Consider the following 17839-nt stretch of genomic DNA (forward strand, 5'->3'; position numbering starts at 1 on the left):
CTGTTTCCTCATTAGCGTTAGAGTTCCAAGAGGGCAGAGGCTTTGTGGTGTTTGTTTTTATAGCTCTAATACTTGCAACAAGGTCTTGCAATAAATACTGCTCAACAAATATTAATTAAATTAATATTGAAAAGTGTTCCAAAATTTTTTTTTTGGCATATCAACTTTGGGAGTATCTTAATAGAAGCCTGAATATTTGATTCTCTAAGGTTCTCAGAAATCTTGCTTAGAAGATAACATTAACAGAATCATAAAATATTCTCATACATCTCTCTGAGTTTACTCCTAGTTGTTTCTGCCTATGTTATAGGAAATTCAGAGTACTACAGTTGTATAAATTCAGCATTCTCATTACCTTTTTTTTTTTAAGATTTTACTTATTTATTTGACTGAGAGAGAGAGACAGCAAAACAAACAAACAAACAAACAAACAAAAAACACACAAAAAAACACACAAGCAAGAGGAGTGAGAAGGAGAAGCAGGCTTCCCGCTGATGAGGGAGCCTGATGTGGGACTGGATCCCAGGACTCTGGGATCATGACCCTGAGCCTAAGGCAGATGCTTAATGGACTGAGTCACCCAAGCGTTTTTTTGTTGTTGTTGTTGTTTTGTTTTGTTTTCTTAAATACAAGACTGTGTGTGTGTGTGTGTGTGTGTGTGAGAGAGAGAGAGAGAGAGAGTTATATCACCTGCCTTTTTTTTTTTTCTTTTTTAATATTATGTCAATGAATTTTGGAACACTACACCAAAAACTAAGGACATACTGTATGGTGACTAAATACAAGCTTTTGAAATCTTCTCCAGCTAAAGTACAGGAGAGAAGAAAGTCTATTTTAGAAAGGAATTGGGAAAGAGAGTAAGACGGTGACTTAAGTTAGGACTTTAGGGCCAGATTTCCAGAATTTCAGTCCTGCCTTTGTCGCTCACCAGTTTCATAATCTGGAATGAGCTATTGAGCACTTTTTTTCCCTCTCAGTTTCTCCCTCTGTATAATTGAGATAATGATAATATCACTTCATAGAGTTGTTGTGAAGATTAAATGAGCTGATGGATGCAAAGCACAGAGAAAGTGCCTGGCATATCCCCCAACACTGTATGATTGCTTTTGTTGCTGTTTAATGGGTCAGTGACTATTGTTGTTGTTGATATTCCTATTATTATTATTATTAGCCATTAGGGAAAGTTGGATAATATGTTCCCGTGTAGTTTGTATCCATGTGGACCAAGTGCCTGGTTTGACCACTGCTATTTGAATATCCACCTGTAAGATGCAATCAAAACATTTCAAAAGGAAAGTAAAGTTTGTAGGAAGTCATCCCTCTACAGGTTAAGTACACATGCTCTGGCTTGAGGCACATGATAACCTCTCTATTTATATAGATACTGATTTCCAAGGGACTGGCCCACGGTGATTTGCCCAGCCATCACCTGCCAGCTGGCGGAAGCAAATGCACGGAAAAGCAACACAGATCAGAGTGGCAGGATTTCTTCATTTTAAGCTCTAAAGTATTCTGGGTTTTGATATACATATAACCTTAATTTAAATATTCTTTAAAACTTTGAAAGATTGCTAAATTTTTTCTCTCTGAATTCAAGCTGAAGCACAACTCTTATCATTATGCACAGTATTCTAAATGTATTATATCTTGCTAGATGGAAGACGTAATTGAGGATATAATCGGTATGGAGTCAAGTTTTAAAGAGGAAGGAACAAACTCTCCTCTGCTAATGCAAAGAACAGTAAGTGTTTCTAGACCTGAGGAGGTCAATGAGATTGAAATAAATAATGGCATCCGATGATTAAAAAAAAAAAGAAATTTAATTTGATTAGTAAATGGTGTCTTCTATGTTTTTGAAACAGATACAAGATAACAGATGAATATTAGGAAATATTATTGGTGCAGAGAAAGATTATGTAATGTTATTGAGGAAGATGACAGGGCTTGTGATATTTTCTCTCTCTCTCTCTATCTACCTATCTAATCCTTATAAACATCCATTTAATTAAATATCTGCTATTTTCCATGAGTGATTTAATCTTTAACATATAATCACAGCATATAATCAAAACATCTTCATGAGCTAATGGCTAAGTTTTGACTAATTTACCACAACTAACAACTATCAGATTCAGGGGCTCTACACTTTGTAGAGACAAGAAAAAGATTATAACAACAAGAAATATGACTTCACTTTAGAACCAATAACCAGAGATCAAAGATGAACTTAAGAAAAGCAGAACAGGCCTCACCCTACTTTAAGGCCTGTAGACAGACCTCTATGTTGCAATCAGCACAAATTCCTGGAACGATGTGTCATGAAGGGATGGTGTCTTATCTCCTCTTTGACTGCTGTTGCCTTCTCGTTGTTCATTTATTAAATCACTAAAAATGTTATTTGTAAAGGGCATGCAAGATCTTTTCACCTGCTTTGAAGGGTTATTGTTGGTTGGTTTGTTTACAGTTTTAGATCTTTTCAAAAAGTGGGAAAAATATGAAAGATTGTGATAGAGTTGTTATTTTAAACATTTCATTTAAAGAAAATGGATTCTGACTATATTGTGTTGTATGGATATTTTTCATCAGCAAATCAATGAGCTGGGTTATGTTAATGATGAACATATAAATTTAAGACCTAAAGAAAGTATCCATTTTTTTTCTTTTCTGTTCCTTTTTTCCCAGACAGAATATCTAGAGAGAAGTATCCCTTTCCTCTGATAAGCAGGGCCTCCTAGAATAGGTCACAAATACTGGCATTATCTGACAAAGTTCAAATGAAGTTTAAAATTTAGTCTTTTTGCAGACTTTATTTTTATTTTATTTTATTTTTTAGGATAGACTGACAATTCTTTCTACCTCTCAGATTTCAGGCAGCATAGTTATAAGAAATCTGACTAATTCTCTAGATAAATATATTATTAATGATAATTTCTCCCTGTCTAATTTCACAGCATGAAGTTACTATTTTCTTAACTAGTATTCAACCTCTGGGTTTTAGGAATTGATAGTAATTTCCTGCAATCTATTCTTTGTATGTAGTACTCATTAAAATTGTATACTGAAACATTTTCTTTGTCAAATTATCTTACTTATTTTGTAGAGGCTGCATAGAATGCCTTACTCAGGGCAAATTGGTGGCAATAACTATTGGAATTTGCATATGATAGCTAGAGTGTTCTTTTAAAAAGATAGATACTACAGGCCTACCTGCACTTACATCAAGAAATACCTGTGTTGACCAATCAGCAATCACTGTTAAGTCCAGATCTACACATAAAACCAAAGAGTTCTATTAGCCAAATGCATTTATTCAACATGTATTATGTACAAAGCATAATCCATGTACTATCGGAAACTCAAGTTGAGTAAGACACAGTTCACAAGTCAGGAGATCACATGATAGTGGGGCAATGAGTGAGGTGCACCGGAGAGGCAGGGAGGGAGAGTGTGGATCTCAGTGTTAAACCCAGATTCTAATCTAGATGTTGTGCAAGTCACTTAACCTTTCTGCTATCTTCTGCATTATAAGAATAATTAAAATCTTTTATTTCCAATATACATTATAAGAATAATTAAAATCTTTTATTTCATATATATATATATATATATATATATATATATTCCATATATATATACTATGCTTACCTTAGTATACTAGTATACTACATATGTACATTTGAAATACTAGTCAGAGAGTTGCTCTGGGGTTCAAGTGAAGGAGAAACCATATTACATTGAGATTTTTTTGGAAGTGCTTTAGGAAAAGATGATATTTGAAATACAGTTATGAGGGATACTTAAGATTTTAAGAGGTAGCCAGGAACACAGAAAAGTAACAAGTTAAGAGAACAACATAAGAAAAGTCAAGAGGTGAGGGGAAAAAAATGCTTAAGAATGGCTGGTAGAACAGATAGGAAACTCTGAAGGATTTTTATAGTTCATGTGGATAAAAATAAAGACCTGTTGGATTCAGAGGAATGCTTTGAGTGAGCGTGTTAGCAAGTGAACTTTTGGTTCAGATGGTCGAATCTGGCTCATCTGGGGCTTAAGCATGAAAGAAATTTGTTGGTTTATGTCACGTGTAAATTGCTAAGACTATCGCATGCAGGCAGCCCTCCGTAACTTTGCCTTTGTTTTCTTCTGTGCTGGCTTTTTTCCCAGCTTGCGAGCAAACACTATCATAGCCTGTTCCAAGCTATGCACATAGTTCCACATAGTTTCTTCTTGCTAACCCAGTTTTTGTTTTGTTTTTGTGTTTTGTTTTTTTGCCGACATCTACTTCTTCACAAGGAAGAGAAGTTTCTGATTAATCTAAGCCAATCTTGGTGGCCCTGCTTTCCCCTGGCAGAGACAGTTTGAGGAATGAGCTTGTGTTGTGATTTTGACATGTTGAGCAGCTCTCTGGGAATTTTCTTAAGTCTTTAAAGTAGACCCAAGAAATAGAAGGGTTTTGCCTCTCTGTGATGTTGTAGGACAATGTGACTGATGTAGTCATTTTATTGCCCAGAAGCTATGTAAATAAAGAAAATCAAAAGAAACAAAGGGAGAAGAAAAACTGAAAGAAATCCTGCTTATATGACCCTGGAGAATTCTTTACCTGTGGATTTCACATTACGTAAGATTTTTTTTTTCCTTTATTTTATAAGCTAAGTGTATCAGAGTTTTTTGATTGTTATATAGCCAAATTCATCTTAATGGATACAGTCAGTCAGGGTTGGCAACCTAAGGGAGGGAGAACATCATTTTCCCCTTAGTTCCAGTTAAATCTCTGGGATGATTCTTACCAGAGCGATGTCTGTCATATGTCTATCCCAAGTCAATTTCTCTGGGTCTTGGGCTCACCCTAGAGCTGTGGATTGAGCAGCCCCCCACACCAAACTACCTAGACTAAGAGTGAGAATGAGAACAGGAGTTGTGCTCGCTTCAGCAACACATACATTAAACTAGAACAGGGAATTCTAACAAGGCTAAACCAACAGATGTCCATTATAGCAAACTTCAAAAGTGAGGTAGTTATCAATTAACAATAATTATTATTAATTTATCACCTATTATTTGAGACTCACTTTTCTATATATTTTACTTATAATTTCTAGTTCTCCTAGAAATCTGTAGAATCTCAGGGCCTGTTGACTGAGTGTGCTGTTAGTCATTTTAGCATTCTCTTGCTGTGGAAGCAGGAAACCTTGGATCTCACTTAGCTAAGATTTATCCTAGGAACACTGCATATAGGCTTAACTAAAAGTCACATAATAACTTTCATTGATGGGACACTTGAAAGCTCCTGAGGGGAATCTTGGACCACTTGTGGTCATCCCTCCCATTTATCCAGGTTGAATGAAGGAGTTCAAAGTCTTTGCAGATCAATTTAGCCCACATATTTCTGACCCAGAAATGAATGTTGAGTGATGAGTGACTAGAGTTAGAATAATTAAGAAGTTACCTCTTGTTTTTCTAACCCTAATGTGTCAGCATCTTCTTACTGTAACAACTATGTAAACTAGATTGCAAAGAGCCAAGGTGCCAGAAACATTCAGCCAAGCCAGTCATACTTTTGACAAAACCCTAACCTGTCAGTTTCTCAGTCTCTTTAGTGTCAATTTATTTTTCTCTTCCCCATTTAGCCATTCCTTCACATGATTGCATCCTAGATCTTGTTATTGCTATTTTTTCTATCCCATAAGATCTTCATTTCACACTTTTTAACCCTAACATTCTATTTGTACCTCTACTGTAGTGTTATTATTTCATCAGTTGTTCAAGCTCAAAATCAATGGACTCTATCACTGTTTTCAATAGTTATGACTTCACACTCACAACATTTTGGAAATTTCTTTAACCTGTCTAGAGTCCTTGGTCAAGCACTCTAACCAGTCCTCTTGCAAATACTCCTAACATCTCCCCTCTTTTTCTTCATTTTACTTCCTTGGCAAAACCCCTGCCCTGATTAGACTTCTCTCATCTTACTCTACATCTCAACCCGAGCAGGTTAACGGATAAAATTTCACCACATTGTTCATAGTACTCACCTCAAATACATCACCGAAACTTCGCAGGGCCTTTCACCACCCATTCTGCAGGTGTACACAGCTATGCCCTGTGAAAGTTCTCATTTATTCAGACCAGTTTTTAATATCTCCCCTTCTCTCCTCAAAACCCTGCAATTCATTGCCCATTCTTCATTTTGCAGCCAATTTCTCTTTTACAATGTATTTTAAGGAGAAATGTATGCAACACTATTGGATTCATTCATTAGTAGATTGGCATCACCAATTCTACTAAATCATCTGCATCTGTTTTAATTTCTTCTGCCATCTCTTCTATAATTGCTCCTGCTCATAATCTAAGGCCAGCCCACCACTTGTGCCCTGGATCTTACTCCTTCTTACCTTCTCAAGGTCTTTCCTTCTCTAAATAGTGAGTCCTTCTCCTCCATAATCAGTCTATTCTGATCTATAGGGTTATGCATATCATCATTACACTGGTCTTTAATAACACTCCCTAAAAGTAAAACCAAAACTCCTTCTGAACACATTTTCTCTCTGGTTGCCACACTATTTCATGACTGACTTACTCACAGAAGGGCTTCTTGCTTCCATCCTCACCCTGCCACCATTTCTACCCTTCTGTTTTCTAGTCTCCAACAGAGCCATTGTCCTCACAATTCTAAAGGAGCTCTTAAAACCAACCAAAGTAGAAGCCAGTAGTAAGGTCTTCGTTCTCACCTCACTTGGCTTCTCGGTGGTATTTGCCGTGGTTGATCATTTTTCTTTCTTGATGTATGATCGGGGATTCTCTGGCACCACATTTTCTGCTTTTCTACCCACCTTCCTGGTTCTTTCTTTTCTAATAGGTGTCTCAATTCTCACCTGTTCCAAGGCACAGACTTCAGCCCTCTTTTCTCATGTATTTATACATCTTACAGGTAATCTCTACCCTTTTCTAGCCTACATCTCTCCCCTATATGCGAGACCCATTTATCCTACTGCTTGACATCTTTAATGCTTCTAACAGACATCTCAAACTTAATATGATTGACAGAAATCCCCCCCCCACCTACCCAAATCTACTTTTGGTTCATCTAGAACCCCTACTCCTAAAGAGTCATCTTTCTTCTCACTCTTACTCCCACACCTTCACATTCTCACAAGCGTTCAAGATTTCCCAAATCTCCCAGCTTCTTATCAGCTCCTCTACTAAAAACACTTTTCCAAGCTACCATCATCTCTCACTTGAACTTCAGAAACAGAATCTAGCCTAACTTCTCTGCTACTTCTTGCCCCTTACAGCTGTTCACACAGTAGACAGAATGATCTGCCCAAAGCAAAAATTAGATCCTGTTTGTCCTTGCTTAACATTCTGTTAACTTCCTAAAATCCTCAGAATATAATCCAGACATTTTACCATTGTCAGCATTTCCCTTTAACTTTAGGCTTTGGCCTCAATAGCTTTCTTCCTGCCCCTTGAACATGATATGCCTACTCTCATCTTAGGACCATTGAACTTCCTTTTTTGTCCCAGATCTTTGCATGGCTGCCCCTTTGCATGGCTGAAGTTTCCAATCTTCAGTCAATATCAGCTTGTCACAGAGGCCTTCCACAATCAGGCTAGCTTAAAGACCCCATCTCATCAGTCCCTAAATCACTGTCTTATTTTGATGACCTCTGACACTTATTAGAATGATTATTTTATTTGCCTATTTATTGCATGCTCCCACCCCTAGAATGTAAACTCTTTGAGGATAAACATTTTGTCTGTCTTGTTCACTGCTATGTCCCTGGAACCTAGAGCTGTGACCTGTTTATTATTTTATCCTCAGCACCTAGCATAATGCCTAGCACATCATAGGGGTTCAGCAAACACATGTTAAATAAATATTTCAAAATCCACACATATTGAAAAAATTATTCCCATTATACATTAGTATTTAATAATTTTTTTAACAGAAAAAGCAGTAGCAACAAGGATAACAACTATTATAATAGCTACTGTGCCTCAGGTACTTGTTCTGTGGCAAGGATTGTGCAGAACGCTTTTTGTGAAAAATTGTATAGATCATCCCAACAAACCTATGGGAGAGAGGCTAGTCTTACCTATAATAACTTTACAGTTGAGGAAAGAGGCTTAGAGAAGTGCAGTAATTTGTCCTGGTTAACGCAGTTAGTGAATGGCAGGGGAGGTTTTGAATCCAGTCCTGTAGGATACCAGATGCAACAACAATCCTACCCACCCTCCTGTGCCAGCAGCCTCAGAAGGAAGCTGTTTCCTAGAACTGAAGAATCCTAAGATTTGAAGGAACCCCGGCCTGATAGGATTCTCTGCCACACACATGTAGGCTGATAGCTTAGCCGGTGAGTTTAGATCTGTCTCCCTGTAATTTCCACCGGGTGGTCTTGGTTTCACCCCTTCCTTTTCGAGACGTGGTGGTACCGAGTAACTCATTTCTTTTATCATAGATAGCTATTTTTCAATCAGGTGTCTCTAAATGCTGGTGGCATTTGGCAAGCTCAGTAAACTGTTATAGTTCAAGACCATTCCAGAGGCAAGGACTGAGTAAACATTAACAGCCCCTTGCATTTGGTTGGAACTTGAGAGGAGGGCATAACATCAACAAGCAAGCTTTTGTCAATCACAATCTAGAGCAGATAGTCTTAAAGTCCAAGGAAGAGCCAAAGTTCACCTTGGCGCTGAGTTTTCTGCCCAGTCCTCTCAGCTATTGTTTGCCAGTTTTTAAGGAAAAGAAAATGATGAAGTAGAAAGAGAAAACTGTTGCTCTTGTGAAGGTTAGAGACACTGCAGTGTTAAAACTGGTGAGCAAGTGCATTTTGGAATTCTTTCAATGTCTGGAGATGAAGCCACCTTAAATACTGAATGTCAGCTTTATAAACTAATAGTCCATAAAACAAGGTATGTAGAAATTGAGCTTTGAAATGCATAATATATAATCTGCTGTACACCAACAAACTTGTTTACTTACAACATAGTGTTAGGTGCTCTGGATACAGTAAAAATACTGTTATTGTCTCTGTAGTAAGAAAAAGAATTGTTAAAAATGTATATTGGGACTTTTCTATCAGAAAGTGAGGGTTCCACTGGTTATTTATTGTAGTGTTTATATTAAGTCAATCACTGTTCTTATTAATTTAGTATTAAGTAGATCATATGCATATAAAGTGTGTGATGCAAAAGTATTTCTAAGTTACCATCTCTACTTTGTGTTTTATCTTTTCTACTTAAGTTATAAGCCAGCTGGCCAAGGACAAGGGACCTTCTATTCCCGCCCAACACATTATTTTTCTTCACTCATAATAGAACAAAAATAATAATAACTCAGTGGGACTTCCCTATTCAATGTTTGTCATTCAAACCTCATATGTAGCCCTGCTTTTGCAAATAAAATACAGAGGGAGATCAATAGTGTGTATCTTAAAACTGGAAAAATCTAGTTTACTACATTTAAATGAACAAATACCCCAAAGGAAAAAAATAATCTTTTAAATGCCATTTTTTTATGTATGCATACATTGTATGGTATGTTCTCCCCTACAGTGCTCTCTCTTTATGCCTGATGTTTCTCTTCTTTTTATGTCTACAGTTATTCTAATAATTTCAGGCTTACTTTTACCATTTTAGTTCTACCGTGAATATCTTCACAGAAAAGAAAAATAGAAGATCCAAATAACTCAGTTTTCCCATGAACCTTACACTAAATATGTGATGTAAATATAGACACATAGATATCACACATACACATATATATGTAAGGGTATATGAAGTTTTTTGCTTTTAGTGTTTATATTGAAAAATTTTCTGAAAATATATAATAAATGTATTTCCTTTCCTCTTTTGTATTTATAATGAGATTATCTGAGAGAAGGACTTATCGCACACATAGACCACACATACATATAGACAAACATACATAGTATACATATATAATACATCTATACACATACATTATGCATACATATGTGTATACACACACACACACACACACACATCTCTCCAGAAAATTCTCAGGCTTTTAGATAAGTAATTTTCATGCACACGGTAAGTAGTATATACTACAGTACTCTCTTTGCTGAGTGGAATATAATAAATGAAGAGGGGTAAAACAATAAATATAAACTAAATTATTAAATTTATGATTGAGTGATTGAGTTTATCAGTCCTGTATGTTTTGGTGAGGAGAAAAATAAACCGTGCTGCCATAAAAGACAGTGTTGGAGAACGTTTGGACTTTAAGTTGAGCCTTAGAGAGTAGGTTGGATTTTGATACTTGAATAAAACTGAGAAAAAAGTTGTTCAATGGCTTCCAACTTTTTGCATGTTCAAATCACTTCTTACCATTCAAAGTGTTAAGGAAAGGATCTTTCCAGACTAGGGTAGGTAGTAAAGAATCCAGCCTTTGTTTCATATAACCCAAAATTAAATCCCAAGCCCACTATTTATATAACTGTATGATCTTGAGATAACTTAATTTTTCAGTTTTAATTATTTTATATTTAAAATGGGAAACATTTTAACTCCTCATGGAGTTTTTACAAAGATTACTTGAAACTGTCATATCATCTTCCACAACAACTGCATCATTTCACATTCACATCATCAGAAAAGGTTCCAGTTTTTGCACCTTACCAACACTTGTTATTTTCCTTTCTCTTGATAATAGTCATCTTAATCAATGTGAAGTGGCATCACATTGTGGTTTTAATTTATATTTCCCTAATGACTAATGATGTTGAGCATCTTTTCACGTGCTTATTGGCCTTCTTCTTTGGAGAAATGTCTATTCCAATCCTTTGCCCATTTTTTAATCAGGTGGTTTGTTGTTGCTGCAGTTGTTGAGTTGTTGGAATTTTAAGAAAATATAATCTGGATATTAATCTCTTATATGATTTGCAAATAGTTTCACTATTATACTGATGAGTTATCTTTTCACTCTCTTTTTAATGTGCTTTGATGTACAAAGCTTTAAATTTTGATGAAGTCTAAATTCTTTTTTTTTTTTTTCTTCTGGTTGCCTGTGATTTTAGTGGTAGATTAAAAAAATAATAATAATCACTGAGCTCATTATCAAGATTTCACCCATCTTTTTTCTGAGAACCTTCATAGTTTTAGCTCTTATGTTTAGATCTTTGATCCATTTCAAGTTAATTTTTGTATAATGTATAAGATAAGGGTCCAACTTTGTTCTTTGCATGTGGAATCTACTTTCTCCAACACCATTTTTTGAAAAGACTATGCTGTCCCTATTGAATGATCTTGGCACCTTTGTCAAATCATTTCACCATATGGTTGAGGGTTTATTTCTACACTATGCCTGAAATAGTGCAGAAATCCCACTCCATTGGTCTATGACTGCTATTATGCAAACACCCACTATTTTGATTATTGTCACTTTATTGTAAGTTTTAAAATCTGGACGTGTGCGTCCTCCACCTTTGTTCTTTTTCAAGATTGTTTTTGGGGACCCCCAAAATTCTATATGAATTTTAGAATGGGTTTTTCTTTTTCTACAAAAAGTGCTTTTGAGAGTCAATTGAATCTGTAGATCACTTTGGGAACTGTTGTCATCTTAATAATATTAAGTCTTCTGATCAATGAATATGCAATGCCTTTCTATTTATACATATCTTTTTAAATTTCCCTTAGCAATATTTTTTCATTTTTGGTGTATAAGTCTTTTGGCTCCTTGAGTAAATGTTATTACTAAATATTTTATTCTTTTTGATGTTCATGTAAATAGGATTGGTTTCTTAATTACCTTTTCAGATTCTTTATTGCTAGTGTATAAAAGATACACTGACTTTTGGATGTTCATTTTATATCTGGCAACTTTGCTGTATTTCTTTGTTGGCTCTAATAGCTCTGTGTATATATATGTGTGTGTGTAATCTCAGGTTTTTCTAGATATAAGATCATGTCATCTATGAACATGATCATTTTATTCATACTTCTCCAATTTGGATGACTTTGTTTCTTTTTCTTGCCTAATGGCTCTGGCTAGAATTTCTAATACTATGTTGAACAGAAGTGGTAAAAACAGACAACATTGTCTTGCTTATTTTTAAATCTCAACTTGTACTCTTAGTATTACCTTTCTTTCACTTGAAACAGTATTTAGTTATTCTTAATTCTTTTTACTAAATCTTTCCAGAAACATATCATTCCTGTTAATTAAAAAAAAAAAACAAAAAAAAAACTTGCTTTGTGGATCTACTTTTATATTTTTTTCAATAATTTTTGTTCTTATTTTATTATCTTTTCTACTTTCTTTGGGTTTATTTGGTTATTTTCCTAGCTTCTTGAGAATGATAATTTATCAAATTTCAAATTTTTATCTATTTTTTATGTTCCTTTTTAAAGGTATAAATTTCCTCCTATAGCATTGTTTTGCTATAGCCCAGAAGTTTCTTTATGTGTATTTTTAGTATCTTTTACTTATTTCAAAATTCCAGCATGATTTTGTCTTTACTTTTGAATTATTTAAAAATTTCCAAGGATTTTAGAAATCAAGTCTCTATGAAATACATTGAAGGTGTTTTTTGACAGAGTTCATAATCAATATTTATATATGTCCCATATATACTCAAGAAAATTATATGTTCTGTAATTTTTGGATATGGAAGTTTGCAGTGTCTATTGGGCCAAGCTTTTAGTTTTTTTATTCAAATGTTCTATAACATTACTGATTATTGTTGTTTGCTTGACTTTCCAAAAATGAGGAGAAATGTCAAAATCTCCCACTACATTGGTTGATTTATTAATTTTGCCTTACAGTTCAAAACATTTAGTTTTGCATATTTTGAGGTTATTTTATTATATGAATGCATGACTATAATTATAATTCTTTTTTGAGAATTTCACTCTTTGTTATTATGTAGAGACTCTGTCTATCCCTAGTACATTTTCTAATTTTTAAATCTATTTTCTCTGATATTTATATAGGTATGTCAGTTTTCTATGGTTATCATTTACTGGCTATATCTTTTTCCATCCTTTAATTTTCAATCTTTGTGTGAAAATCTTCACTATGTAGGTGTGTCTCTTGTACTGTCTTATCCAAACTGTCAGCCTTTTTGCTGAGAGGTTTGACTCATTTACACTGATATGTTTTCACCTGTTTCTCTCATCTTACTTTATTATTTAAGTGTGCCCATTTATTTCTCCTTAGTTTTAACTACTTTTACACCCTTGGGTTTCCTTTTGCTTTACTTCAATCATATTGATATTATCTAAACTTTAATATCGAGTTATATCATTATATATTTCATTTTTTTTACCTTGGTTCTCCTCATCTTTTTTAGACTACAACCACTTACTAAGGTATGTGATCATTTTTATTTTGTATTTTTGAAGCATATTCTTTAAATATCTTCTTCTATTTAGGTACTTTATCTAAAACTGTTCTCAATGTTAGTTTTTCTGGGTAAACATCCTTAAGTATTTTATGACTCTAGGAATATTTCTATCATGGCCTCATTTGTGAATGACTCTTAAGCTGGATATAAACTTGTGTTTTAAGTTCTTTTCTTTCAACATTTAAAAAATACTCACTTTCGGGGCGCCTGGGTGGCTCAGTGGGTTAAGCCGCTGCCTTCGGCTCAGGTCATGATCTCAGGGTCCTGGGATCGAGTCCCGCATCGGACTCTCTGCTCAGCGGGGAGCCTGCTTCCCTCTCTCTCTCTCTGCCTGCCTCTCCATCTACTTGTGATTTCTGTCAAATAAATAAATAAAATCTTTAAAAAAAAATTAAAAAAAATAAAAAATACTCACTTTCCTCTTTCATTCAATGTTGCTATTGAAAAACTCTTACATTAACCAGATTCTTGTTCCTTTGGACATAATCTTACCTTTTTCTCTTTAGGCTTTTAGATTCTCCTCTTTGCCATTCTATATTCTTAAAATTTCACTGGAATATGTCTGGGATAACTTTTTCCTATGTATTTTTTAATAAAAATAAAATCATAATAAAATAAGATATAATAAAGCAATAGACTTTAGTTAATTCTCAGAAATGTATCTCCATTATTTCTTAAAATTTTTTTCTTCTAATTTTATTTCTCTTTCTCTCTGCAACTTTTAATATTTGTATTGTAGTTCTAATACGTCTGTCTTCCATACTGACTAGACTTTCTTCTATATGTTCTATTTCTGGGTCCTTTTCTTCATCCTCCTGAAAGATTACTTCAATTTGGTTTTATAGTTTACTAATTCCATTATTCCTTTCTCACTGTGTTCATGATGCTATTTTCCATTTTATATTCTTTATAATACTATTTTTCAAGTACTATATTTTTAAACCTCTTCTTTCTGCTTATTCACTTTGGCCATTCATATGTTAATTTGTTCTAATATAATTAATTATTACAAACTTTTTATTTTTTTAGAACAAACATTAGACTAATTTAAGAAAATTGGTTTCATGTGATCTTTCTTTTTTTTTTTTTTAAATTTTTGCTTCTGGTGTTATTTCTCACATTGCATGTTGTTTTACTTTGAAAAAATCATTTTCCTCAAATGTTTTGATATGTTGACTAGTTTGTTTATTTTCTTCAGGGAATATCAGCTACTGTGAAATTACATATGTGAAGGTACATATGTGAGAAGGTCAGGGCCTAATCTACTTCAGTCTTTATAGTCTCACTAATGGAGGTGTGACTAAAATCTAGGGTGGAGAACCCTAAACAACAAGAACCACTGGCAATCACTCCTCACCTGAAGGCAACTTCTGAGATCAGGGGTTTATGCTTTTTACCAGAAGGAAGTATTGTCTTGAGGAGTATGTTCTAACTTCTGAAATAATATTATGATAAATTCTTTATTATATATATTTAAAATTTGTGATTTTGTTGTTAATATTGATATGTTCAATATCATGTCATGTCATGTCAAGGGTTTGCTTTATTGAAAAAGCAATGTTTTTAAAACCAGAATAATATGTATTTCTTCATAAAATATCTATCCAGTTTCCTACTAATCTACAAAATAAAGTTAATACATTACCTAAGTAACATGTACCTTTGAGAAAAGTAAATACAATTTTGCTTTGTAAGTCTTTTCAAGGGTGTATGTAATCTTTAAATTTTCACTAACGTTGTACTCACATATTTTAAAGGAGGAAAGGCACTGTAGATAACAGGAGGTATAATACATATTTTGAAATTGAAACCAGTTGTCTAATGATATTCAAAAAGTGATTTGCCATTTACATGAAATAGAGTGGTACCTACAGCATAAAATTAAATATGATATTAATCATTATGCTTTAGGGCATAAATTAAACAATAATCAAGGTCAGAAGAAAATGTAATATACCTATAGTTAAGCAGGATTAGATTCATTATCAGAATTCCAGCACCATTTCTATATTAGGTATGGTCTGACCAAGTAACATGGACCCAGAGTAATGTTATAGTTGGGAACTTATCACTTTATTGTTACAGTATATATATTATAGCTCCTTTTCTTCTTAAACATTTTTGCAATTTGCCACTGCTGCATTGAAATCCATCTGAATTCAAGCTCTTCAGAGAAAAGTGCCCTTTCTCTGGTTCCTTCCCTCTTCCTTCCCCCTCACTCCCTCTCTTTTTTTACAGCACATCCATTATATTTCTCAAAGGCACAGAGGAAATGTACAATCCAGGTTGGTGATGCCTCAGCTTATAACCAACAAGATTTTCAAAAAAGGTCTTGAAATTTTTTACTTTTACAGTATGACTACATGACTCACACATTAGGGAAATATCTGCTTTTAGGATTTCTTCCTAATTGTATTGTTCCTATATAAGCACTCATCATCTATCCAATTTGATCAACTCTTTTTCAGATGAGGAACTTGAACATGAATAAATATTCAACTTAAGTGTTCCCTTCCAAGATTTATGAAGTAAAAATACATTTTAAAACAGTGAGTTTATATAAAATAAGGATGAATCTTAATAGAGTAAATAATGAAAAGAACCGACATATAAAAATATGTATCAGAATATCATATTCATCCATGATATCCTTATTGATCTACATATTCACATATATTAGCCTGATTTCCACTGTATTTTTCAAGTTCCTTTTCCTCCAAAATTCATAATATTTGTTACTGTAGTTTAATGGATTATTATGTCAGAATTAACTTGGGTCTTAAAATGTTCTTTCTTCACATTTATTTTCAGTCTGACTTTATAAGTATCAAAAATTTCCCTCAGTTTGAATTGGACTTTTACAAAAAGTCTAAATAAGGAATTAAGAATCTCTATAATAATAGAGTTATAATTTTGTTTGATTATTTGTATTATTTCTAGGTCCTTAAGAAAAGAAAAAAGTTACTACTTATTTGGTTCTTATTTTACTGCCCAGAAATGAAATATAGGTACTTAAAATGAAAATATTTTAAATGTTCAAATCCTACATTTTAAATGTGGGTTGCTTTGGATTAATGAATATTAACTTGAATTATGAATATTATTTAAATTAAATTTTCTTGGGAAGTCAAATCAATAAGCACATTTTAAATAATAAATTTGTACAATTTTGAATTGTGTTATAAAACATCTTAGTTTTCTGAAAAATTGTTCTCAAGAAGCACATTAGAAATTGCAGTGTTTCTATAATTAGATGTACCCTATATCCACTAGAGGCAAAAGTAGTTTTAGACTACTTTTGGTTACCAGCTGGGATATTTATAATAATCTAGAACATTAAGTGTGCGATGAGAAAAAGTATGCCTTCCAGGAAGGAAAGAAAGTTTCTCACTTAATTAACAGTGTAAAACACCTCTTGACTGTGAGTTGCTGGTAGCACTGATGGCATTAAGAAGGCTTCCAAAATGTTCAGCCATTATACCTAATTTATGATATGCAGTGAACTTTATAGCTTTGCTAATATGTATTTTGATTTTGTCCAAGCGATTTTTTAAAATATTACTCATTTATAACCAGGTAATGTGCAGATCAAACTTCCATAACTTTGTAAATATTAATCGGAATTTTCTTTCATGAGTGAACTAATTTCTATTTTTGCTTAAATATAAATAGCTTTTTCTCAACATATCCACAAGCATCCCATAATGATTTTGAAAAGTCAATGCATACTCACTCTTGTTTACAATTAAAATGCTGTATATAACAATTACTAATAAAATGGCAAATTTAAAATATGCATCTAAATATATCAGTGTCTATAGGAGGTTTAATTCATCTTTTCTTCCTTTTATTTCTAAAGTTGTCTGGAAGTATTTTGGACGTGTATAGTGGTGAGCAGGGAATTTCATCAGTTAATATGGGCCTTACAAGTGCTTCCTGTCCAAGTAGTCTGCCAATGAAAAGAGAAATTACAGGTAATGTTGCTTTTTAGTTTTATCCCTTTTAAGTCAACTACTTCCTTTGTTATATAACAAATTATCCCAAAACTTAACAACTTGAAATAATAAATATTCATTCTCTCATATCATCTCTATGGGTCAGAAATCCAGAGATGGCTTAGAAAATTGGTTTTCACTCAGTCTTCCATAAGACTACAGTCAAGATGTTGTCCAGAGGTACAGACATTTGAGACAAGGCAGGCTAGAGGATGTGCTCCCAAAACAGTTCTGTTGCAGGTCTTGAAAGTTAGTGCTGTTTGTTGGCAAGAGACTTTGTTTCTTTACCACGTGAACCTTTCTATGAGTCTGATCAAATGTCCTCATGACATGACTGGTGTTCCAAGAGACACTAAAGTGGTACCTGAACGTGTCTTTTATGACCTAGTCTTGGTCACACTAGTGATCACACTAGTCATTTTCACATATTCTGTTGGTGTCCCAGGTCAGTCCTGTCTAATGTGCAAAGGAACACCCAAG

At 33.8% G+C, this 17839-nt stretch overlaps 1 protein-coding gene across 3 annotated transcripts in view; it reads left to right on the top strand.

The window, feature by feature from the left end:
* Positions 1 to 17839, top strand: part of TFEC (transcription factor EC) — a 122599-nt gene that overhangs the window by 89672 nt on the left and 15088 nt on the right. For 2 of the 3 annotated variants that reach the window (XM_059396530.1, XM_059396531.1), the window contains one exon: positions 17224 to 17338. In XM_059396530.1, coding sequence (XP_059252513.1) covers positions 17224 to 17338 — 115 coding nt within the window. Of the gene's footprint in view, positions 1 to 1654; positions 1742 to 17223; positions 17339 to 17839 lie in introns of all 3 variants that reach the window. The other variant, XM_059396532.1, reaches the window with a different exon arrangement.

This window comes from Mustela nigripes, chromosome 4, assembly GCF_022355385.1.
Source record: "Mustela nigripes isolate SB6536 chromosome 4, MUSNIG.SB6536, whole genome shotgun sequence".
Lineage (NCBI taxonomy): Eukaryota > Metazoa > Chordata > Mammalia > Carnivora > Mustelidae > Mustela > Mustela nigripes.